This window comes from Lissotriton helveticus, chromosome 6, assembly GCF_964261635.1.
Source record: "Lissotriton helveticus chromosome 6, aLisHel1.1, whole genome shotgun sequence".
In the NCBI taxonomy this organism is placed as follows: Eukaryota; Metazoa; Chordata; class Amphibia; order Caudata; family Salamandridae; genus Lissotriton; species Lissotriton helveticus.
Window position 1 is genome coordinate 1,110,466,084 of NC_136067.1, and position 27,030 is coordinate 1,110,493,113.

Sequence of the window (27,030 nt, forward strand, 5' to 3'; positions counted from 1 at the left end):
TTTCTTTATTTACCCTCAGGTTGGTTATAGTTTCTTTTTTTAATATGAAAGTGAGACAATAAAAGGGAATAATATATCTATGGTATTATATTTGCTGACCATTTCAAGAATAAATGCTGTACAAAGGTTGACAGTGAGACATACAACAATACCAGCAGTAACTGTGATTATATCAGAACACCAGGATGCCCAGATACATGCGTGGGCAGCTCATCTAGTCCACGATTTTCTTTGCTTTCTGGGACTAGTAATTCTGATTTCAAATGGATAAATGGGACTACAAATCTCAGAATGCAAAAGAAAAAAAGAACACCTTAACTGGATGAGCTACTCACATGGAACCGGGACACAAGAGCTCTGTAATTTAACTTTAGACCGCAGAGAGCGATCACACTGTTTGTATGGGTGGTGGCTGCAGAGGATACCCGAAATAGGAAGTTCTGTGAACTGAAGGACATGGTATAACAGTTCTAATTTGGAGATGATACGTTTTATTGGGGGCAGAAGTGGCTATTTCCATGGTATGTTGCATGGACACAAAATTACCTGAACACTGAGAGGCAGCATGAGGGCTCTGTCATTAAGAGGTGGTGACATGTTTGGTATTAAGTGGGGAGCACAGGAGTATAGAATCAAGTTAAGTTGACAGTTGGCTGGACTTATCTGGCCACAACAGTTTGGAACGTGCATAGGAATCCCTGGCATCCCGGAAGCTTCCTTGATTGTAATCTTGAGGGGATGGGGGATCTGGAAAGCCTGGGCACTGTGGATGTACCAACAATAGTCAAAAGGGGTAAGAGGGAGACTTGGGAGATTGATTCTTGAAGGTGTGGATCACTAACGGCGGAAAGCGGCATCTTGGACATCAATGAAGAGATAGTTTAAGGTAAGCTAGAAGTAGGGATTAATACAGGGCCGTGGCTACTATTGATGCAGCAAGCACAGTAGCACTGAGGCCCTGAAGGGCCCATTGAGCCCTGATTTTTGCTATAATTACTACTCCAAACGCAGTCAGAGGGGATATTTTTCTTCCTTGCACCAGGACCCATGGCATTCTTGCTCCACTACTGGAGGAATTTGATATCCGTCTCAGTGGTTCTGAGCATTAAATAGCATATTGCCATGAAGTACAAGTCAGTCTTGGAGGCAGGAGTCAGTCGGTGAGAAAAATAAAAGAGGATTTGGATGGGGTTGTCTAAAGGAGAAGATGATGGGACCAAGATGACACTCTGGGAGAACAACCCAGTGAGAGAGATGGGTGTGAAGTTGGAGGAGCTCACAATTCAGAATATGGTTGGATGGCAAGATAATTGGAGAGCATGGGAAGTGCTGTCTAAGTGGTATTTAGGTTTGACGTGTGCCTGAAGCATGTTTTGGTCATCATTTTATAAGTCAGTAAAACTATCAAAAAGCATTGGGGAGAGATGGTCAGATGTAATTAACTTCAGTAATAGGACACTTGGTGAATCAGAAGTAGTATTGGAGAGGGCTGCAGAGGCACTGATTCTTGACTAATGCATTGGTGAATCAAAAAGTAGTCGTTTTAGTGGTATTGTGTGACCTATGTTACATGGAGGTGGGTAGTCAGAACAGCAGATTAGGTTTTAATATGGTGATCACTACTGTAGACTTGCTGTCAGGGGAGATGAAAAGAAGGAGGGAAAAGATGAATGTGAAACCTAGATGAAGGTCTGTTGGAGGAGAGTAGTTGTTTACAAATTTCAGGGGAAAATTTAAGAGGAGTTAGTCGAGTTAAGAACAGTTAAAGTACGTGGAAGGTTAGAAGGGAAGTAGGGCAGGAGAAGTGGATAGGACGATTGGGTGGTGTGAAGTAAGAGAAATGGAGAGTGGTTTCCTGATTATCTACTTAAGAGAAGTAGATGGCACTAGTATTGGGAGAGTAGATGATGTATACACAGAGGATATAAGAGAATATGAGTCCTGTGAGAGCTGGCATGAGTGAGAGGCGAAGAGGACATTCTAGGAGCAGGGTGCTTGACACATTTAAACTTCACAAGTAGAGCGACTAGGACAGATTTCATAGTCACCTCGACCCTTTGGAGTGTGTGTAAGCTGAAATGAAATGAAAATGTGTTTTGTAAAGCGTAAATAGCTGCCCAGAGGCGTCCAAGTGCTATGACTGACGTTGTGCAGACGGCGGGGGAGATACCAAAAACCAGGGGAAGCGAATCTATTTATTAAACAGATACGTTTTCAGGTGCTTCCTGAAGGAGGTGAGATCTGAATTGGACCTTAAATACAGGGGTATGCTATTCCATAGCCTAGCAGCATTCAGGGAGAAGGAACGACCTTCCGATCTGGACCGTTTTACCTTTGGCACGACAGCGCGAAAAAAGCATTGGTGGACCGTAGCTGTCTGCTAGGGAGGTAAGGAGTGATAAGGGAGCGACTGATCGCTGGGCCAGTTTCCCAAAATGACTGATGGGCAACACAAAGGGATTTAAAGCTAATCCCGTCCCTAACAGGGAGCCAGTGCAATCTTATTAATCCGGATTTAACCGAGGTCCTACGGGGAATTTGGAGCAGGGTCCGGGCCGCACAGTTTTGAATCACTTGTAGTTTCCTCAATGTGAAGTCATGAGCTCCAAGATAGAGTGCGTTTCCGAAGTCTAATCTCGAGAGAATCAATCCTTGTACAACGATTTGTTTAGCCTCAAATGGTAGTAGGGGGAGAATCTTCCTCAACATTCGAATGAGGCCGAAGCAGGTGGCGGATAGCACGACAGCTTGATGGTCAAACGTTAAGGACTTATCCAGCCAAATGCCTAGGCTCTTAATAGCATCCTTGGGGACTGGAGGGGAGCCCAGGCAAGCTGGCCAAATCGGGCCAACCGCAGATGGAACCGAGCGTCCCAACAGCATAACCTCTGTCTTGTCCCCGTTAAGTTTGAGACAAGACAGGGTCATCCAGCTGTTGACTTCACTCAGACAGCCCACTAGATCCACCGTGTCCGCAGGGTCCTCAGGCCGCGTCAAAGAGACCACCAGCTGGGTATCGTCCGCATAGGTAACGATCTTAATACCATATGGATGGACGATCCCAGCCAGCGGCCTCATATAGACGTTAAACAACGTCGGGCTAAGTGAGGAGCCCTGCGGAACTCCACAGACTAGGGGCCTGCTAGTGGAGGTGGTGTTTCCCTCAAAAAACTGAAAATTTCTATCGGTCAAGAATGACCTAAGCCATTTCAATGCTCCTCCTTGAATCCCAATATCCTGGAGACGCTGCAATAAGATTTCATGGTTCACAGTGTCAAAAGCGGCACTCAGATCGAGGAGGATGACTGCCACCGATCCAAGATGCCTCTTGTTTCCTCCAGGACCGCCAATAAGGCGGATTTTGTCCCATGCTTGGGGCGGAAACCAGTTTGTGAGGGATCAAGCAGATGGTTCTTCTCTAGAAAGTTAGTCAGAAGGCTGTTGATGTATTTTTCCAGTATCTTACTGACCCAAGGGAGCAGGGAAATGGGGCGATAGTTGCTGAAGTTGTTAATATCTATATTAGGTTTCTTAACGAGTGCTCCCACCCAAGCCTCTTTCCATGCAGATGGAACTGTGTTGGTGGAAATTGAGGCATTAAGTACCTCCAGCTAAAGGCTGGCAGGTAAGCTAAAGGGATTACGCTAAAGAGTACAGTTTACAGTATTGAAGCACTACTAAATGTTGCAGGTTAGAATAAGAACTGTTAATCCACAATTTGGTGGCAGAGGCGCTAGCAATCAGCCGCACATATATCATAGTAATCATAGATAGTAAGAAGATTTCATACGATCCTTTGAAAGTGCACAAAAATCAGGAACATACCACCACCGTCCTCCAAAATAAAACAACATTTATCTATTTCAGCACTACTGAAAATATGGTTTAGCATTCTACATATAGTATCTCAATAAAGTCCAAATGTGAAGTAAAACCAACATAAGAGCTTATAAGTGAGCTCAGAAGTCCTTTTGCGATCACATGATGATTCAATGTAGAATATAAGGAGAGATAGCATTTAATTAACTTCTTCACATTCATTAATACATGACCAACTTTTTGCTGGAGCCAATGCATTTCGTCTATAAGAACTTCTTCAGGACTCATATAACCAATGTAATTCAGGATTAAGCGGAAACGTGCATCACTCTAAAGGCTGACATTATGAAATGTGGAGGCTGCACCCCATTTCATCAGAGTATACATGACTATTAACCCAGAAATGTATGACTGGTGGCGATATATGGTTCCGCTGGATCATGGTTTAATGAATGCCTAGAAGTTTATGAAATAAAGACTATCTCTGTATATTCCGCATTGGGTTATCGTGTGATTGCAATAGGACTTCTAAGCTCGCTTACGTGCTCTTACGTTGGTTTTACTTTAATATTGGGCTTTACTGCCATACTATAAATATAGAGTGTTGAACTATATTATCAATAGAATAAGAACTGTAAAGCAAAAAAACATGCACAAAGAGTGGATGGAGTAAGACAAATCAATTACATTTCTTCAAGATTGAATTTCGAAGATTTAATGAAACAGATAGGTAATAATTGTACGAAAGAACATGTAGCAAGTAAAATCCTTGCACCATCTGACTAAAGGCGACATTACATTTCCGAAGTTCTAACAAAAAGGAGGATAGGTGGAACATCAACCAAGAGGCAAACAAAAAGCATATTAAACTGGGGAGAAAATGAATAAATACAGGACTACATTATTTTCCCTTGTCAGCATTAGATGTATATCGAACAGAATGACTCTCACAAACACTTGCCAGCTCCATCACTATAGCCTGCTGAAGGCTCAGGCTAAATTGAAGGTGGCACAACAGAAGGCAGAATGTCAGGAAAACAGATTATACTGGTAGACATTTCTGCAGTATTACAAGGTGGTTCTACTCAAGATTGACACAGCATTCATAGGTGTTTGCAAGCACCATTCATCTCTTACCTATTTCAGCTAATAAAACCTCAGCAATATGCCTCTGTGCAGTCCCCTGGTACACTAAGCCAATTCCGATGACTGCAGCCACCTGGACATTATGAGGCACGTCCAGTTCAGTTGAAGTTGGTGGCAAAAGGGCAGGAATGTGGATGCTAAGTAGTCTGGTGACAGAAATATCCATTGTTCCCAATTTGGCAGCAGAAACTCCCAGCAGGAGACCAATGCTCGTCATTTCATGGCCCTACGAAGGGAGAAAGGAATCTACGGTTAAAACTATTAATACATATGTTTCTAATTATACGTACACTGTGCCATAATATTAAAAAGCAAATATATGTTTGGCTTATTATGACAGCTGTTGCCGATGATGATTGTACAACATGTTTCTGTCTCTATTTCATTGCTGGCGTCCTTAAGGACACTATACACCCCACAAACTCCGCTGCCTTGTCCTATCCCTTTTATGTTGTGTTAGGTGCAAGAGCAGCAAAAGAAATGCGACCTGTTTCCTGGATTCCATCCGGTCTATTCTGCAATTCCTGGGAGGACATATTGTAAAAAAAAAAAAAAAAAAGCTCTTAGAGCCAGAAAATATCAGTTAACTATTGATCCCCATGAGACTGAACCCCTTAAGTATTTATCCTATCTTGAAATACACCCCACACATGTTCACACAAATTGAGAACATGCACTGTGCTCATTTTATGTGCTACATTCTACTCAACTAACTATTCTTACTACTGTATCACAGTTACGAAGATGGTGTATTAGCAGATCTCTTTTTTCAACTGGTTTGATATTTCCCCATGTCAACAATAAAAATAAACTAGAGTTGTATTGTTGCTCTTGGGCTGTATCGACAGGGAGTCCTGGTCAAGCAAATTCAATCACCTTCTAACTGCTGCAATTTTGCATTCCATGCTGAAATGTCGCTCTCACCGACAAGATCTGTTCCCAGGTACATATAGTGTCCTTTTGTAGGAATTCCTCTTTCTCTAATCATGGATTGCTCAATGAGTGTGTCATGTGTATGGAAATGTGAAAGTTATCGAGCCACTGCCCTGTGTGCTGGTGCAACTGGGTTGCTTGTAATTAGAATAGTTTTTATACCTTTGTTATGCTTTCTAAGTTTAATTTCTGAGTATAACTTCTACTCTTATCATGCTCATAGTGGGAGTCTAAATGTAGTGAATGTCCTAGCTGGGCATGATGTAACAATGTGGAATCATGAGTTATGTAGTTTTGCGTTTTCTAATCATCAATTTGTTCATTGCTGGCCTAGCATTTCGCATCCTGGTGCAGCAATTAATCTATATATATTTCTAAGAATTTAGATTCTTCTAATGATATATTGATATTAGGTAGATAATACCTATGATATTAGGACAAATACCTAGAATAAATTCATGTAACCACATTGTCGACGATTAGGAATGCTGGAATCCACAATTTATGTAATACCAAATGAAAATGACATTTTGCTCATCTATTCCAATTATATGCAGCTAAAATTCCCCTGACATTACAATATGGGGCCGACTGTGTTTCACATGGAAATTGGATTATTTAAATATAATCAATGGGATTTTTTTTTTTTTAGTTATCTCCTCAGTACGCAAATCACACGTGGTTCAAGAGAGACAGATTGAGGCTGGGTTAATTAACGTAGATGCCTGAGCTTTAGGGTTAACGCCAAGAAGAACTCCTATTATGTATTTTGCACCAATAAACTCCTTACAAGAATTAATTCAAAGAGAAATTAGGACCAATACTAAAGCAAGTAATATTCTCCAAAAGAATATAAATCAATCGTTTGCTTGCCTAAGTCTCAAGGAATGTGGCTATTTTACACTGAACAATATAAATCACGCCCTAGCTATCAAGAAATCCATGAAGAGTTATAATTTTATAGAAGACAAAAAAATACTGCTGAGCTGGCTGTCAAAGCCAAAAGCTTTATAGGGAAAAGCACAATGATCAAGCAAAGTCAACCATGCTTGGTCAATTTAATACAACACAAAACCTCTTTGTGAATTTGCAGCAAATGTCCTCCTTTAAATATATTGCACTAGAGACTGGGAGGACTAAGTTATAGTGAGACCATATGTCTCAGTATAAGGGATGGGTACACGATTTAGGGCATATACTATTTGTCAGATCTTCGTTAAGGTTTGGTTGTTCTAAATACTTTTAAAGTGTGTTTATATGGAACTTGGTAGTATGTTATGCGCAGACCCTGAATTTAGTTAGAAGTCTTCCCACAATAACAGATTGTGACTGCCAACATAAACGTCTTATGGCAGAAACTATTTTAATACAGACTTTAAACTGCTCTTGTGTTTTATTGTATTATATAAACTGTGTAGCTAACTATACTTAATGTTTGTAAGAAAATGAACATCTAAGGATGGACTTGTGTGCTTTTGTGTTTTTTCATTTGTTGTCACACGGAGGAGGAATATATCTGTTCTTCATAAAGAAAGCTACAAAAATTAGGGTACTACAATCAAAAATATCTATAAGACCTTTAAATTGTAAAAAAAAATCTACAACACATTGAAACCAGCCTTTCTTCGTTCTTGGTAAGATGCAGCATTTTGTAGACGTGGTGAGAGAATGCTTCTTAAGCACTCTCCCGAGGTGTTGTCCAATTACAAACTACTTAATAAGAGGGCAAGAGGATGCTAGATCACCTCATGTGAGGTATATAGCAACAGTAGATTACAAAACAACTATCATTTAATGGGGTTGTCTAGTAAACCAAAATGAACAAAAAATTCCCAGGTAAGGAGGTGGAAAGAGTTGTATAAACGTTGCCAGATAATGGGCATCCATCAATTCATCACCAAACTCCTTTAAACAATTGTTTTGCAATATTTGTATACCCCGGGTATCCCATTAGTAGCTACATATTATGCCAAATGACCTCTTGTAAGGGAAAAGGCCTTGTTATTGGGCATATGATAAATTGGCATATATATTTTATTGTAACTTTTCAATTATCTATTTTAATGCAGGAAACAGAATACATTTGAACATATATGTACGGTTCTATTAGGTATTGTGCCTATCGTGAGTCACTGTGTACCTACATTTCTTTATAAATACAGACAATTTAGTCAATTCAGTATCTACTACTTTATGCAACTGTTCACTACCCTTTCCTTAAACAAATGTATGGCTTGCTATATATTGTGCATATTTTAATTTGAGATACCTTAAAATCAATCAAAAACTTTCAAAAGGAAAAAAAGAAAGAAAAAAAGGTTACTGAGAGGCATGATTTCTGAGCTAACTTGTTTATGGCGCTCACAAGAACACTTGAAAATAATAAATATCCACCACCTACACAAGTACACAACAAGATACATTTTCACATACAATCAGTAAGGAGCATACTTGAATTACAATCAATTACTTTCGGTAGGCAAATAACAGGTATGATGCGTTTAACCTACTAAAAGTTCCAACCTTTGTCAAGTAGTCATGAATGTTGAGTGTGGCCAGTTTTGTGAGGTGCCCATTGAGGCCAAGGGCCATCAAAAATCCTGCATATTCATTGGCCAATTCAGCGTTTTTTGGTTTGTTGTACACAATCCAGGCAGAATCTATTTGGGATGCTGGTGCAATCTTCAAACCTGCAGCAACACCATTGTGAAAGCTGGCCCAGCAAGCCATATTGGGTGGAACATCAATATTTCCGCTATTGAGGTCTACTGTGGTGTTCCTTGGTGGAGCACGGCCTGTTCATGGAAAAAGCATACAAATAATTCAAATGGATTTTTACATACCATGCTTTCTAAATTAAATAATTGAAAAAAAATACAAAAAGCGCAGGATCCCAGGCATTGAGGCTTCTTGGTGCTACTGATAAATAATATTCATTGTTGGGAATAAAGCTTGTTTCAATGCTAGCACCATTGCGCCTAGAGGGATACTGCCGGCTCTAGCCATTCTTCAATCTGTCTTGCATGAACGCCATCTAATTTGGATACAATACTCTACAATCAAAGATCCAATTTTGTTACTACCTTGCTCTACATACTGGTAGTAGCCTTTCCAACACAAATAATTGCTTTCACATACTGTGCCCTCTGTTAGCAATAATAGCACCGCTTCCCCCACTGGTTAAAAAAAAAAAGATTTTCTGTGGCTTGGAAAAAAAAGAGGCATTTAAAATATCGGTGTCTGCCTCATAATAACTCTTCTGCTCCAGGCACTTGATGAAGGCCTTCTGTATTATGTTTATAATATGCTCATCCCGAGGTACGGCTTTGCTGCTTGTGGAATGTAAGAATTATACCCATCTTTGCATACATTGCAGAAGATCTAAGCTTCATGTTAGGACTGATGGCAATCTTTATCACACCACTGCAAGCATTAACAGAATTAAAAAATAACCATTAAAACATACAACAAAATGCAATGTGTGCATTAAAACCTCACAATCTCATTCACAATAAATAAATGGGACAATAACTGTTCAATGTTTAGCTACCATAGACACCTTAGCCCCCAGAAGCGGCCTAACTCTCTAATCAGATCGTAAGCTACTCGTAAAGGGAGTAATCCACTCAAGTTCCAAATAGGTGTTTTTAAAGACGGTTGGAAATTGATTCAGTGTGGTGCAGCAAGGAAGAGCACATTATCACAGGCTGTGCAGCTGTACTTTAAGTTGTAGATGACTTATCAATATGTAGTCGGAATGTCATCATGAGGAGAGATCGTTTTGCTCCCCCTGTAGGTTTGAGATGTGGTTATTTGATTTGGCACATGAGGGCCATTTAGGCCAAGGTTTGACCAGTAAAAGACCTGGGAGAAATTTGGTGGCCAGATCTAGATGATCAAGTCAAAAAGTGGGTGGAGTTTTGTTGCATTTGTAAGGAAAATGAGAAGAGCTTCAGAGTAGAGTGCAAGAGTGAAGGAGGGGAGATTGATGATCAGGGTGAACCCTGGCATACCATTTGTTTAGACTTTATTGGTCCCATATTAGAATTGTCTGTGGATCTGAGGTTTGCAGTTATTGTAGTAGATGTACATTATAAGTGGTTAGTTTGAGAACATTTATAAAGGATGTGACCACAAAGTCTACCATTTCTGTGATGGAGGAGATTTTTGAGGATGGAGGTGTTACTGTGTTATTAATAACTGATAGCGGTACTCAGTTAACAAACCGTTGAGACACAGGGAACATGGCAGACAGTATGGAGTGGGCCTATTGCACCAATCTGCATAGTGCTACACAGAAAATTGCCTTCCAGGTAATGCTAGGGTGTTTGCCAGGTACTAAGTTAGTTTCTGCCTGGTTGAAGGGATGGGTCAGGAGTGGAGGAAGCGGAATGGACAAATCTTCAGGAGATGAAAACAAAAACACCATGTTTGGGTGTGGCGATTGAGTCAAAATAAAGTTAAGAAGGACTGCAAGAGTTGGAAGATATGTTGTCATTTGGAAAATGGCAAAAGGTGAAATGTCATAAATATAGCATTGTATCAACTAGGAGGAGAATGTGTAAGGGAGGAGGATGATGGATGTTCAGGGGCGAGGTTTTATGTAGGATGGGGAAGTCAGGGGTAGTAGACGGGGTCCTAGTGGTTGTGGATCCTGCTGTTGAGTAAGGTGGTGGTTCAACATCTATGAGCAGTTCAAGAGTTCGTAGACTGCCCACTTACATTGAAGACTATGTCAGATCGTAGTCCGGGCCATCCTACAAGGTTCATATAGCACCCTCTTACCTTTAAGACTATTTCAGGTTTTACCGTAGGTCATCTTTTATTATTTACATTTCCTCAGATATATTTCTCGTTGTTCTATTTATCTTTTTTTTTTTTTGCCCAGGAGGGAAGGGAAGTGGAAAGGTTATAATGTGTGTACATTCGCATGGGTTCTATTCTTGCAATTGCATGTGTTCTATTTTAGCGTTCTGGAATAGATTGTAAGGTGGAGGGAATTCCATTGTGGTTATTTGATGCTGGAACCTTGGGAAGGACTGACGCCAGGTTGTGTCTCCAATAAAGGTTACTGGAAAACCCACCCCACTAGGTGTGCCATGGCATCCTTATTCTGCAACAGCATCCAATAAGCAATTCAATAGTACCTTTGAGCTCATGGTAGAAGGCATTTTCTACTGTCCAAATGCCCAATAAACACTGACTCTGCCCAGTATCAGACGAAAATGCCTGGCATGATTGCAAGACTAAACTAAACAGCTCCAGCAAATAACTTGATGAAAAGTACATCTGATAAGGCACAGCTGGGCTGAAGAAATATCTGCCAATTAAGATTGTTGGGGGAAGAAGGAGAAAACCCAGACACATGTTACAAAACAGCGCAAAAAGAAGAATAAGAAGTAACCTATTAATACCGATGTGTGGGTCAATACGGTTGGCATGCTTACAAAAACATATTTACTTAATGAAATTATCCTTCACAAAAGAAAAAGAAAAACATGTCAACAAACCAGTTAGATTCAGCTTAGGTATCGGTAGGGTTTCGGTTGGAACAGGATGATGTGAGAATAAGGTAAACATTCCTCGTCCTAAAGGAAGTGCCATTGTCCTCTGGCATAGCTGGAGGAGTCTACAATGGAAATCAGTAACATTAATAGCATAAAATGAGTTCACCCACTGCAGTAATTTCAACGCATCACTGTCAATGATACAATCCAATGCTCAGTACAAACTGAAAATGAAACAAATAATTCACCTGCAACAGTTTTAGCCTTGTATTGTTACATGTTCACCTACTGTACATGATATTCCCTCAAATCGGAACATTCAGCTGTGTTTCTCTAGATTTTGAATATGTGTGGACACCCACCATGGGACAGTCAGTAATGTGCTCCCCTTATGACATGTACTAGGCCTCCATAATGCTATGAGCACCAGCACAATCTATGCATTTTTGTTTTTACCACATCCTTTGGTTTGTGGGTTTCCTAAGCTATATTTAAAAACTCCCATTTCTTCAGAGGGTTAAAGATTCCATATAGAATAATGATTACCAAGCTGCAATACTGTTAGAGTAAATTTGTTTATTTTGCTGTGCTACTGTCACATGGTGCACATGGATTCTAGTGTAGTAAAAACAAAGTATGCATATCATTATTATGTGCAATATTCAGGTATTATTTGTAATATTGAGGCATGAAGTAAAATACAAACATTAAATCTTTCAGTCCTACAGCAAATGCATTGCATGTGTTGCAGGCATTCTGGACCTTGGCATATATGAGTAATGCTACCTACCACCTTAGTACCCACAAGTCCAGGACAGACTAGCTATAGTGTCTAACTTGCTCGCCTACTCACTCACAGAGAAACAAGGGATTAGACACCCCAGAACAAAACACTCCCATTACTTGTCCACAATAAGATCTGACAGAGACACAAAACATTTTAAAATATTTATTTTAACTAACATGCCCTAACATGCAGTATACGTGCCACAACAAGCAGAAAAATGCATAGTACAAATACAGCTAGTCCACACATCATGAAGCATAGCAGCTTGTCCACATATCTTGAAGGAAGATATCATAATGAAAAGACAATAGAGAAAAGACTATGGAGCCTAACCTCCCTCCCCTTGCTGAGAAGCAGTATTATATATATAAGAAGATCTCTAGGATTTGTCAGCAGACCCCATACCTTAGCCTATAGAGCTGTGTGCTACCTATTCAATTATCCCCATAAGACCAAAGTATGTTGTCCCAAATAACAGCTGCATTGGTAAGTTTTGTCTAGGTGTTAAGGCCTGACCAGAACAAAATAACAAGGGGCATTGGTTTATCGACCTTGCACACAATGTTCAGACTAAATCCCAGGAACCTGCAGAAAGTGAACATAACAATGAGTTCTCATGTGAAAGTAGCCATAGAAAGTGTTACAAAAACAAAGGCATGCAGTAACGTGCACAAAGCAGCAGGCAAGCTGCAACGTGCTCACGCTAACATAGAAAAGACGACAATGTTCCCCGGGGCCTTGTGACACCCTTCCCTTGGACCGGTCATTAGCACTTGCCTAAAACAAAATTCAGAGTTAAGCAGAGAAAAAGCATCCTGGAGGTATCCAAATTAGAATCTTTGTGAACTCCCCCCAAAAGATTTTTACAAGTAAAAAAAAGAAAATCAACCAGCTGGGTACTCAAAGAATATCCATTCATAGCAAATCTTCAGAGTAAGAAATATTGCGGAAAAGCGGAACGCCATAAACTCCAGTATGTCTGAACCTTCCATAGCAAAAAGATATGCCATTCAATCAAGTAAGTTGAACGAGCGCACATGCTCCTCAAATCCAGAGGCCGTTAGGAGCATTTCAGGGCAACCTGCGTTATCTTCAATGAAACTCTGATCTAAGTGGCGCTGTGCCCAAGCACAGCTACTCAAGTCTGCTGTGGGTCCAAGTTGAGGATCTCACACCAGCCGCCTACCCATCGAACATTCCTGGTCATGGGCCTTCAACGGACCCATTAACAGTTTGTAATCCAGGACAAGGTGTGGCCTATTGAAGAGGCAGACATCCGGGGCCCATTCAAAAGGGCACTGGAGGTAGTGGAGCACAGGTTGCAGGCAGGTAAAGTAGGGATAGCGGTAGGTCAGCCAATAGTCGATGTCAAGAGCCTGTAATGGCACTGGACCAAAAAGCTGGCGCGATTATGGTACAGCTGCAACTGGACCGGGTTTGGCAGCTCCACAGATCGAGCAGCCATTGCAGAAGTATAAGTATGACACAGATAAGCCGAAGCACTAGAGGAAACCCTCCGAATGCGCTGGTAAAAAATGTAATGGATAAAAGCTGATATTACTTCAAAAATAGTCTGAAAGGAGGTGATGAGGCCTGATCCCACAAGTTTATAAAAGTGGGCTAGGCCCTCTGTATCAGACGCATTAAATATTTGATGAATTAATTCTCCAAAACGTAGTGGGAGATTAGTGTTTAATAATGACTGAATCTCACTGTGGTTCTCACGACCTGTAATTCGGTCTCACAAGCCGAAGTAAGAGACACTTCCTATTGAAACAATAGCGCTTTGAGTCTGCTTAGCTCATTGAAATCGGTTTTAAAAGTTGGAATGGAAAGTCACAGCGAACTATCCACAATCCCAAGCAGGGTGGAAAGAAAACATTGCTGCAACATGTAACGCGCTGTGAAACCGTAACTGTATATGGGATAGCTGCCCATAAGCCACAGCAGTTGTGGTTATTCAGTATAAGAAACTGCCACTTGAGAGCAAAGTAAACTCGGGAATAATAGCTGGGAATGGAGTCCCTTTTAAAAAACACAAGCTAAATTAGGGGGCGATACGTTCAAGCACCGGGAAGTTTGGCTTGTTTGCAGACTAGGGTGTCTCCTACCGTAGAATACAATCCTTTCTTGTGAGGAAAACCTCCTTATCTGCTCATTGATACTGAAATGTGAAAGGCAATGACCATAACTCATGAATATAATTACTCCTGAGGGGCTCATATCTACCAACCAGATAGTGTTTCATGCAGGCCGTGAACTGAAATAGTGAGATAGGTAAGGAAATAAATCTATATATTAACCACACAGCTGAATAAGTCTCCACTAGATGCAACATATTGTATATGTTGCGTCTTCATTGACATCAATTTCTGTTTCTCTGTCAATGGTAAAAAACAGTACAGAAGCATTCAGGTAATCCCATGGCACTTTTCCACTTTTTAGCGTTTGCAAGGTCCAACCAAATTACATTACAGAACGTAACTGATTTTGATCATAGTACAAAACAGACACTTCATTTTGAACAATGTGAACGACTGATGATACAATATCATCCAAAGTATATATACACGAGGAGACAGTGTATCAATGCTGTTATCGACCACTCGCAGAACTTTTTCTAAATTGTCCTGGTCAATTTGGCGCAGGCAGACCGCAGCCTCCATCTGTGACACCTTCCAAAATTCATTGTATGCTGCATAAAGAAAATGTTTTGCTCAAGGGGATTTTGGACCTAAAAGACAATCTGCAAGATCTAGGTCATGTGTCAAAAGGAAAAGATGTTGTTTGACAAAAGACAATATGGAATGTTTTAACAAATGATGACATATTTTACCTACAGAATATGTGGTAACCGTGTGTGAATGTGGAAAACGAGAATCAGGTCTACTTTGTGTGAACCCTTTCATGGCATTTAAAAAACATAGTTTGCATGAATTTGTGCTCGTTGGCCTAAAGGTTCAATAGTAGAAGAATTTAGGGTACCATTCTGAAACATGCCGGTCAAATTCTCAATCGTGTAGTTTGTATGTTTATGCCATGAATCATAAGCAGCTAATTAGGGAATGGCTGGTCCATAAAATTTTTTAGCTGCGGCCAAAACAAAACAGGTAGATTGCTGCACCGTCTGATTAAAAAATAGTTGCTTTGACGGTATCAAGCATGTGTGATGCATTGATTCAATGCCTTGTACTTGCCAATCTTTGATACCCCAAATAGATTTTAAATCTACTGCATCCTTCCAGTAATCATAACCCTTCATGGACAAATCATTATGAAGGAAGAGGAATAGATCAATTTAGTATGGGTCAGTGCAATGGTGGGTCTATCGCAGGCCGGAAAAGCAGGCAAGGAGGCCGTATAAAGTGGGCTATACTGTTCGTTTATTACACCAAAGACAGAAAGCAAAGTCCAAAATAGAAGCAAGGAGGTCCAGGGGAGGATGCCGCTGTTCTTTCCGGTTCTTGGGATCGGGTCCGGATCTTCGGGACGTCCGTCGACGGCTCCGGTAGTGGGGAGGATCCACGGAGGGCAGCAAGAGGAGAAAAACAAGGGACCGTTAGTCCTGTCTTGATCCTTTGGGCATGCAGGTAACAAAACACCGTCACCCGGGCAGTGAGGGGCAGAAAAGAACCAGTGAGGGAAGGAAGGGCTCGGGGTGGAGGAAAGACAGGACGGCAGATAGCAAAGGGTGTTGTTCGGTCGGGCGTGGAAGGCTTTGTACACGGTTATCGTGCTTTACAATTATACTACAGTGCAAGGGAGGTGAGACTACAGAGAAAGGAGATATATACAGGGGCTATACAACGGGCTCCTAATGAGCTTATGGAAAGAAGACTTTAGGGTACTCACGCGGTCCGCCGTAACTCTCCAGTGAGTCACGGCCGCTCTTCAGCCACCTCCTGAGGGCTCCACCACTCTTCGGTCCACACCTCTTCCTCGCACGCCTCCTCTCCTTCTCCAGCTTCAGTCCGAGTGTCCTGCCACGATGCTCCGACGGCGTTCTGCTTCCTGGGTTCGGCTTTTCCCTGTTCTGGCACTGCCGCGGGGGCGGGACTTCCAGGGTTGATGGGATGTGCTTCCTCCGGTATCAGGGCTCTGGTTGGTCCCTGCAATAGAGAGAAGGGCGGGGGTCCGTGGGTTATGGCTGCTGCTTCGAGTCCCGTCTCCGGTGCGGGACTGTGTCTTTGGGGTTGCCGTCGTGACGAAAAGGAAGGAGGTACATGTGGGGGAGGGCGGCTTCCTTTCAGGGGGGCCCGGGGCACTGTCTCACAGTCAGCATACATTTGGTGCGGGCAGGCATCTTTAATTGATAAAAATAGGACTCCGGGTCTGAGAGACTGTAACCAGTAAAATGCATGAATTGACTCCTTTGGGTCTCAGAGCTGCCCTGTACCGGGTTGGGAAAATGTTCCCATAGGGGTATAATTAAACAATGATCTCTTAGTATTGGTCTTGTGTAAAAAAATGATGGCCATAATGTTGGTAACAGAATAAATTGGCATAGTTTGCGGAGTTTAAATGCAAATCTTCAGTGTCAAAAGCAGTATAATATTTTAAATCAGAAAACAATGAATAAACAGCGTTAACATCCCAGTCATCAGAATGTATGCCCGGCAAGACCACATCTCCTAAAGAAATGCAAAATACGTCTAGAATTTGTAAAGTCTTGGTTGGACCATGAATATCATATGCAGCTTTATCCCACACAATACCATCACTAATTGGGAAGGCCAAAATGTTTACTAATGCTTGATCTCTTTTCACCTTATGGGACGAAGTATGTGGTACCAGAACTCCATCAACCAAGTGTACAGCAAAGCGTTCAGGTAAGCAATAGTCATTAACTAACAGGAAAAACACGGTCAAAAACCCAATCCACATGAAGAGGAACACTATCGCCAGCACCAGGTCCAGGGCGGGACCAGGTAAGTCTTTTTGAACCAGGAGATGAAGAGACTGGTACGTGTAGATAGCTCAGCCACAGACAATGACAAAGACGGTGTAACTGAAACAAAGCTATTATGGCCCATATAGTAAACACTGGACCCCAGCTGAAACAACTGTGGGTGTTCATCACTGGAAGTTGAATGAATTGTATTGTCAGGAATATCAAGTATAATTTCAACTGGCAGAGAAGCATACTCATTATCCACAGTTGAAGATGTAGAAGGTGAAACAGGCAGCAAATCAATTGAAGATTCTATCTCCCCCTACATTTGTTGGGGATTAATCGAGGAAACAGAAGCCACCGGATTCAGGCAAAAATCCTGGTGTGAGATGCTTGTAGGCATACTATTCAGTATTGGCCATATGGTGTAGCTTAACATGCTCAATTGAAATGTGACGATTCTCCTTATAACCAGGGAGCAGAGGCAAAATCACAGTATGGGTGCCTTTCAAACCAAGGACTCAGACTGAAGCACGGTATGATGGGCCAAATTCTTTCTTGTTCTCCACTTTTACTCGGACCAGATCACCAACTTCAAGAAGCTAGCCAGAAATCGGAATCAGCACAGCCACATCTGTGGAAGAGGGCAAATGGGCTTTTGCTTGTGAATTACAAGCCTTTTATAGATCCTGCAACATAGCACAATTGTTATCTACATCAAACGTTGCGGCAGCCGCCAAAACGTCTAGACCATCAAGGTCTGGCACAAACATTTTAATGCCAAAGAGCATTTTGTTTGGGGTTCCGCCTACCCGGGGATCTTCTTGGGAGATTATTTAGTGCACATTGAACTCCATATAGATGAGTCAACCGGCCCGAACAGTACCTAATACCTTTGCTGTTAAAGATTGCTTTAAGTCACGGTTCATCTGCTCCACAACAGAATTGCCCCCAGGCCGATATGGAGACAATTGCACCTGCACCCCCAAAGATTTCATCGCATCACGTTAAGCCTTAGAGGCAAAAGCAGGACCTAGGTCTGAATGGAAGGTGCCACAGGCAAAGGTCCTTACAAAGATTCGCAAACCTTTTATAACAGTTCGAGCAGCAGCACTGCGTTGTGGCCATACCCAAAGGAATCTAGTGCAAGAATCCACTTCAACCAAGTTGTATTTAAAAGCATCATCTGAAGTCAAAGGACCGCAGTGATCAAGACAAATAAGTCAAATAGTTGATTAGAATATAAGGTTGAGTATGTGGTGGGCATGAAACAGTAGAAGGTTTAATTTGTTGGCAAATTTCACAAGAAAGTACATATTTACGTGTTTGCTGATATAACACATGCCACAAAAAAAATACTGCGATAGAGAAATAGTTGCAGTCACTCCGGCATGTGCAGGTGCAACGCCTCCATCTGCGGCTATTACCAAAGAAAGTCTGTTGTCCTCGTTGGGAATCAGCCGATCACCAACAGACGGAATATTCGCAAATGGAATGTGTTCAGACGTCAAGTGATATGTAGAACACGAAGGCAAACCCTGGTGAAATTCTGTTCTCTCCTCATCGCAGCAATAGCTGCCAGAATATCATCATCAATTTTAGTCATAGACCTGGTGACTGCTGCAGCTGAACAAGTGGCTACTGCAGATTTGGCTGCTTCATCAGCCAGTGAATTACCAACAGCATGCACTCCCACAAGCTGATGTCCTAATGTATGAATAACGTGTGAGTGGCAAACGTTCCTTAAGAAGGGCCACTCGACACAAAGCTATTTATGCTTTATTGTGCTACCTTTAGAATCACAGAAATAATTCTGTGTCCAGAAGAACAAATTATCATTGAAGGATTGTACACAGTAAAAAAAAATCGCACACTACTAGTGAACATCAGGATCAGCAAACTCAAGAGCCAAAAGCAAAGCACGCAACTCAGCCAATTGTGCTGTTCAATCCCCAAGAGATTGTACGTGCACCATGGATGATTTGAAATCACCATCAACTATTGTGTCTGCCGTAATTGTGCGGGCTGCAGATTAAGCATGTTTAAAACCACTGGAAGGCTGTGCTGACCCATCAGTGTCAATAATGCATTTATACTGATCAAGAGGGAGCAATGACAAAGGAGGAGGATGAACATGTTCGTATTGTAAAAACTCCTGGGTCTTCAAAGAAGGATCAAAGATTAAATTGACATTAAAAAGACCATGAAAATGTGTTGTCCCTGAACGAGAGAGTGTTCTTTTAAAATTTCGCTCTGTACCGCAGTCAAAATATTTTCAGTAGAAGAAAAACACAGCTCAGCTGGAGTATACAAATACGATTTAAAGGCAATGGGAACTGTTTTGCTATCATTGAACGCCATGTAAGTAAAACCTAGTTCCTGGTACAATCCGTATGACCAAATTTGTGGTCTTATCTCTTGTTAACAAGAACTGGGTCACAAGCAGATCAGACTGCGAGACTGAAGAAATGCTGTATGTTCTAGAAGCTGGAAGACGAAAACGTGGGTTGTATCAACGTGTACAGCGGTTTGATATGCTGAGCATAATTAGGCATGTTAGTCCTGCCAAAATGTAATAAAAACAGCAAACACTGCATTTTTTTAGGGTAGAGGGAGGCTGCTATTGAGCACATCAGGGCCAATCTCATGTAAAACTGAAATAATGCGTGCCGCAAACACGCGAGGGCTATTCTTATGCCCTATAGGCAAACACTCATATCGTTTCCGATTGCCTAGGGTACTGAATGCGGTCGAATCACCACTCTCAAGAGCCAAAGAGTGACTGAAAAAGCCATTGGACATATCCAAAGTGATTTTGTATTTTTTTCCGAACAATATTGTGTACTAACGCAGAGCTGTGTGTGTTCTGAACCGCAAAGGAATGGACAGGACTGTTCAATTGACAGTAGTCCAAAACTATATGATACGAACCATCTGGTTTAAATATCGAAAAAAGGAGAGTTATTCATCGATGAAACATAGGGCTGAATCACCCGGGTATAACAATTTAGTCAAGATGTCACTCATGGACGCCTTTGCGGCTCGTTTAATTGTATACTGCGGTTGGGGCTGTGGGTTGGAACGCCAAGGAAACACATGATCTGGGGAATCCTTGTCCGAACCCGCCTGATTGAGATATAACGCTGGAGCCAGGGATAATGCCCACTTCAAAGCATAAGCAAGTTTATCGTCATAAGAGACATATTGCGAACACAAATAACATCTGGAGGAAGCGAGGACAAAAGGAGTAGGCCAATCAACCTCTGCCAACAAAATATCATACGAAGAAGGAAGATTCTCCGAAAAGACTGCTTTTATGGGGCGTTCAATGTCGCCTTCAATTTGGAGGCTAACTTTATAAAGCCTATCAGGAGGAGCAACTGGAGTATCAGCTGTTTCTATGGTAATAAAAGTGTCTGTTGCTTTCGCCTCCAGACGCTGTTGGAGTGTCTGCCGCACTGTGGTAACCTCCAACACGCTGTTTAGGAGGGTTACCACCAAACCCCTGTCGAGGAGCAGAGTTCTGACCATCTGAAGTATACTTTGCAGTCAAAGAAGCAAGTTTTTTCTTCGGAAAAGGGACTCGATATTGAGGTGGTCTCTCCTGCTTGACTTTTACATCAAACTGCCACTGCTTGCGTAGACTCGCCTTGACTGCCATCCAAACGCCCTGCTCTGCTGAATTCTTGATCTGATGATTCCTAAAAGTGGTCATGTAAATCATATCTATGTTCAGAAGCATCAGGTGGTGGCGAACCAGCACGTGAGCGCTTCTTTTGATGCTGCTGCTGGGTCTTGTTCCAAGCCTTCTTAAGAAAGACTGGACAACACTCCTTCTCAGGAGGGATTTATTTTGTGCATGTGTAAATGGTCGGATTCCCAAGCTATTGCGACCCAAAGATGTATACACATCTGCAATAATAATCGGCAACTGCCGCAGCTGATCCACTTCCGCTACCGCTGCTAGGCATTGTTGTACTTGTAAGCAAACCGCATCACTTTTAATGTTAGCCAGAATCATATTGGAGACAATAGCAAACAATCCCATTGATTCCATCCCCAAATCCAGGGCTGGACCAGCCCAGTATTGATCCTGTACCTTCTTAAGATCGTTCAGAAGAATGCTCATGGAGGGGGTGCGAAAGCACAATATATACACAGAAGCAAACACCAGGTGGTGCAGTCAGTTAATGAGGGAATCAGACCACTCGGCAGAATCATGGTAAGGATTCTGTGTTTTTCAACAGGAGTTGTGTGTGGAAAAATGGCCTCAAGCTGCTCAAACTTTTGAGCAAGCCAAAATGGCAAGTTATCACGATATTGGGCATGTTTGCCCATCACCGAGTTAATCATGACGGGACTAATCACAACACCACCACTGTGACCTAATAGCGGAGGAATAGCTCCAGCCAGCGCCACCTGAAGTGCATGTGACATACATTATATGACACTTCTGTGAATATGAGGCGACCCTTGACCCTGCCTTCAGGCAGGTTGCTCCCCACGCCGCCCGCGCAGCTCCACCTGACTGTGCCCTGTGTGCTCCTGTGCCTCGCTACTGACTCAGTCTGTGGGTGTTCGAGGCCCGCCTCCACCCGCAGGCTTCCACCTGCGCCTCATCCCTGGTGGCCAGTGGGCCTGAGGTTTGTTGCTGCCACCCGCTGTTATTCTTATTTCTGTGCCCCTGTTTTGTTCCCTGTTCTCTGCATTATTGTGACTGTTTTATTGCATGTGACCCCTTCGCTCCGCTCGCCTGTTGCCTTAGGCTTAATTCCCCTTGCCCCTTGCCCGTTACCGCCGCTGCGTCCCTGCAGCCCCGCACCCCCGGCTCCCTCTCACCTCCCAGCTGCTCCTCCCTCCCACCTCCCCTTCTTATAGCGACCGCAGCGCGGACGTGAGAGCGACCCTTAAACCTGCCTTCAGGCAGGTTGCTCCCCACGCCACCCGCGCAGCTCCACCTGACTGCGCCCTGTGTGCTCCTGTGCCTCGCTACGGACTCGAATCTGTGGGTGTTCGAGGCCCGCCTCCACCCGCAGGCTTTCACCTGCGCCTCATCCCTGGTGGCCAGTGGGCCGGAGGTTTGTTGCTGCCGCTTGCTCTTATTCTTATTTCTGTGCCCCTGTTTTGTGCCATGTTCGCTGCATTATTGTGACCGTTTTATTGCCTGTGTCCCCTTTGCTCCGCTCGTGGTTGCCTTGCCTTAGGTTTGTTTCCCCTTGCCCGTTCCCACCGCTGCGTCCCTGCGGGCCCACCCCCCCCGCCTCCATTGGCTCCCTCCCACCTCCCAGCTGCTCCTCCCTCCCACCTCCCCTTCTTATGGCGGCCGCAGCGCGGACGCGCGCAGCGAGCACGCCAAGCCCGTCTGCGCCCGTCCACGCCTGGACTGCGCACAGCACCAGGACACCTGGACCCCGCAACGCCAGACTGCACTACGACTCCAGAACCCTCCGCTCACTCAACACCGGACGAGACCACCCCTGCTACCGGGCCACCCTGAAGCGCTCCCAAGGGTCCTTTGTCTGCCGGAACTGCAGATTCACCAGCATCCAGCCCTCCAAACCACAACCAGAGAACCCAACCACCTCCGCTGCATCCTCCTCAACACCCGCTCCGCTCGCAAGCACGCCATCGAACTCTGGGACCTCCTAGACTCCACCACTCCCGACGTCGCCTTCCTGACAGAGACCTGGCTGAACGCCACCTCAGCACCAGACATTGCCATAGCCAATCCACAGGGCTACAAGATTTCCCGCAGAGACTGCACCAACGGAGTTGGAATCGCCATTATCCACAAGGACACCCTCAGCGTCTCGACCAACACCGACGACACCCTCACCACCGCCGAGCACATGCACTTCCAGATCCACACTAACCCCAACACCACCCTCAGAGGAACACTCGTCTACAGACCACCCGGACCACGACCACAGTTCTGTGACACCATCGCCGACCTTGTCAGCACCCACGCCCTTGCCTCCACGGACTACATCCTCCTCGGGGACCTGAACTTCCACCTCGAGAACAACAACGACGCCAACTCCACCGCCCTGATCGATAATCTCGCCAACCTCGGACTCAAACAGCTTGTGACGACACACACCCACGCCGCTGGACACACGCTGGACCCCATCTTCTCCACAAGCCCCCACGTCTCCTTCAACCACACCACCGAACCCCACTGGACCGACCACAGATGCGTCCACTTCGCCTTCAGGAAACACACCACCACACCAAACAGCTGCCACGCCGCTGCTGGGGCAAGGTCACCAAGGACCAACTGACCACCAGCCTCGCCCTGAGACCACCCGCCGACCCCACCGACCCAGACACCGCCGCGACCAACCTCAAACAGTGGATCTATGACTGCGCCAACACCCTCGCCCCTCTCAAGACCTCCACAACCAACCACACTAACAAGAAAGCTGCCTGCCTCACCGAAGACCTCCGGACCTCCAAGCGCACCTGTCGGAAGCTGGAGAAGAAATGGCTCCACGACCGCACACCAGACAGCCAAACAGCACACAAAAGCGCCACCCGCAGACACCACCAACTCATCAGGACCGACAAGAGGATCGCCTTCAAGGACCGCTTAGACAACAATGCACAAGACACCAAAGAGCTCTTCAGCATCGTGAAGGAACTCTCCAATCCCAGCTCCAACACCAACGACATCCCACCATCACAGGACCTGTGCGACTCCCTGGCCACCTTCTTTCACAGCAAGATCGCCGACATCCATGACAGCTTCAACTCCGACACCACCAAGTCTACCACCCCTGCGATCACCACCCGCACCAGCCGCCTGACCGCCTGGTCCCACGTCAGCAAAGAAGACACCATCAAAACCATGAACTCCATCCACTCCGGATCCCCATCCGACCCCTGCCCTCACCAAGTCTTCAACAAAGCCAGCACAACCATCGCACCCCACCTCCGGAAAACAATCAACAGCTCCTTCGAGACAGCAACCTTCCCGGAAAGCTGGAAGCACGCCGAGATCAACGCCCTACTGAAGAAGCCCAAGGCGGACCCCAAAGACCTCAAGAACTTCCGGCCCATCTCCCTGCTCCCGTTCCCGGCAAAAGTGACAGAGAAGATTGTCAACAAACAGCTAACCCGCTACCTCGAAAACAACAACATCCTGGACCCTACCCAATCCGGTTTTCACAGCAACCACAGCACCGAGACCGCCCTCATCGCCGCCACTGACGACATCAGGATCCTCCTGGACCTATCAGCAGACTTTGACACAGTCTGACACCGAACTCTATCAGCACGCCTCCATGACGCCGGAATCCAAGAGAAGGCCCTGGCCTGGACCACATCCTTCCTCTCTGGCACAACCCAGAGCATCCGCCTCCCACCCTTCCGCTCAAAAACCACTGAGATCATCTGCGGCGTCCCACAGGGATCCTCCCTCAGCCAGACATTGTTCAATATCTACATGGCACCGCTCGCCCACATCGCACGACAACACAACTTCAACATCATCTCCTACGCCGACGACACCCAGCTGATCATATCCCTCACCGAAGACCCCCACACCGCCAAAGCCAACCTCCACAGAGGAATGAAGGCCGTAGCCGACTGGATGAAGGGCAGCAGACTGAAGCTGAATTCAGACAAAATGGAGGTCCTCATTCTCGGACCCACCCCATCGGCCTGGGACGACTCTTGGTGGCCCACATCGCTAGGCACAGCCCCGGAACCCACAGACCACGCACGCAACCTGGGGGTCATCCTCGACTCCACCCTCTCCATGACCAGGCAAGTCAACGCCGTCTCCGCGTCCTGCTTCAACACTCTCCGAATGCTTCGCAGGATCTTCAAATGGATCCCCCCCGACACAAGAAAAACCGCCACCCAGGCCCTCGTCACCAGCAGACTCGACTACGGGAATGCCCTCTACTCAGGAACAACAACCAAGCTCCTGAGACGACTACAATGAATCCAGAACGCCTCGGCACGACTGATCCTCGACGTCTCCTGACGCAGCCACATCACACCCCACCTGAGAGGCCTGCACTGGCTTCCCGTTAACAAGAGTATCACCTTCAAACTCCTCATCCACGCACACACAGCCCTACACATCACCGGACCTACATACCTCAACAACCGACTCGGCTTCCACACCCCCACCCGAAGCCTCCGCTCAGCCAACCTCGCCCTCGCCACAGTTCCTCGTATCCGGAAAGCCACCACCGGCGGCAGATCCTTCTCCTACCTCGCCGCCAAGACCTGGAACACGCTTCCCACCAGCCTACGTCAGACTCAGGACCTGCTGGCCTTCAGAAGACTTCTCAAGACCTGGCTCTTCGGTCAGTAGCAACCCCCCCCCCCCCCCCCAGCCCCTTGAGACCCTCACGGGTATGTAGCGCGCTTTAGAAATGCAGTGATTGATTAAAATACCAGAAGTAGCTCTGAGACAGTAACATTCAAATAATTTGTATTTGGTGTAAAACCAGCCAAAACCGGCCAAGTGGCCCCATCGATAGTCAAGGAGCCCCATACGAACAATAGTAGGAGGGTGAGGAAGGGCACTATTAAACCAAATAGTATGCCCTTGTATATTCATGAAACAAATTATCATTTCCATCCACTGTGGGAAGCTTAACCCAAGAATAGAAAACTTCGAAACGGTAAGCTGGGTCTGCCTTGTTCGGTGCTGCAATAGCGACTGCTTGTGCTATAGCAGAAAGGGAATTTAAAGAATAAGAAAAACTGTAGCGATAAACAGGGTCAAAAACAAAACCTTACGTTTGAAAAACCTATAAATCTACGATATAGGATGCTAAGCCACCACCAAGGCCGTCTGCGGGAACCGGTGAGAGGGTAGTGTGGGTAAACACAAGCACTACTCAGGGGTCCTGTAAATAAGTACCAGACAAAATGTTGGTGGCACCATGTTGCAGGGATTCTGCCCAAAAACAGAACTATGCACAGGATTATAGGACCTTGGTGTATAGGGACTGAGTCATCCTATCACCTTAGTACCCATAAGCCCAGGACCGACTAACTATAGTGTCTCACTTGCTCTTCTACTCACTGACAGAGAAAGAAGTGATCAGACACCCCAGAACACAACACTCCAGATCTCTCGGAGATCGCTGTAACAAGACACATCCTTTCGCTCGCTCTCATGTACTCGTCCACAATAAGATCTGACAGATACAAAACTGTTTCATAAATTTATTTTAACTAACGTGCCCTAACATTTGGAAGATCTCTGGGGTTTGTCAGCAGACCTGATACCTTAGCCTATAGAGAGTAGATCTACATCATTGGTGCTGTATCGCTCTTCTCCCTGGAAAGGTCCGTCTCCAATGTGTGCTACCTATTTGTGTATCCCCAAAAGACCAAAGTAAATTTTCCCAAATAACAGCTGCATCGATATGTTTTGTTTAGGTGCTAAGGCCTGACCAGAACAAATAGACAAGTGGCATTGTTTATCAACCTTGCAGACAATGTTCAGACTAAATCCCAGGATCCTGCAGAAAGTGAACACAACAATGAGTTCTCATGTGAAAGCAGCCATAGGAAGCTTTACAAAAACAAAGTTGTGTAGTAACGAGCGCCTGGCAGCAGGCAAGCTGCAACGTGCTGATGCTAACTTAGAGAAAACGACAATGTCCCCATGGGCCACGTGACACATGGAAATACCAATGATATTCTCTCAGGCCAATAAATACCCAGCATACGAAACCAGCCACATGACCCCTGGGGCTTCATGAGCATAGGTCAGGGGCAACAATGAAGATCACAGAACAGGAGGCTGTTCCGTGTCCTAACCAGTAGAAATAGGGAAACAACTTAGCAGCCAATAATGCACAGCACTCCTTGAAAAAGGGATGGTGCTCTTGGTAGCTGCATAAGTTAATCTAAGCTGGAGCAATATACACTTTCCAAGAAATTAGTTGGCCCAGTGTTTGCAGACAACTGGGAGTCAC

The 27,030-nt window shown here is 44.5% G+C and overlaps 1 protein-coding gene across 1 annotated transcript in view; it reads right to left on the reverse strand.

Moving 5' to 3' along the window:
• ANAPC1 (anaphase promoting complex subunit 1) overlaps positions 1–27,030 on the reverse strand; it is an 815,950-nt gene that overhangs the window by 406,145 nt on the left and 382,775 nt on the right. Inside the window, exons 26-28 of the mRNA XM_078648767.1 lie at positions 11,409–11,527; positions 8,422–8,693; positions 4,957–5,191 (exon numbers count right to left, since the gene is read on the reverse strand). Of these exons, the coding sequence (XP_078504893.1) occupies positions 4,957–5,191; positions 8,422–8,693; positions 11,409–11,527 (626 nt within the window). The remainder of the gene's footprint in view (positions 1–4,956; positions 5,192–8,421; positions 8,694–11,408; positions 11,528–27,030) is intronic.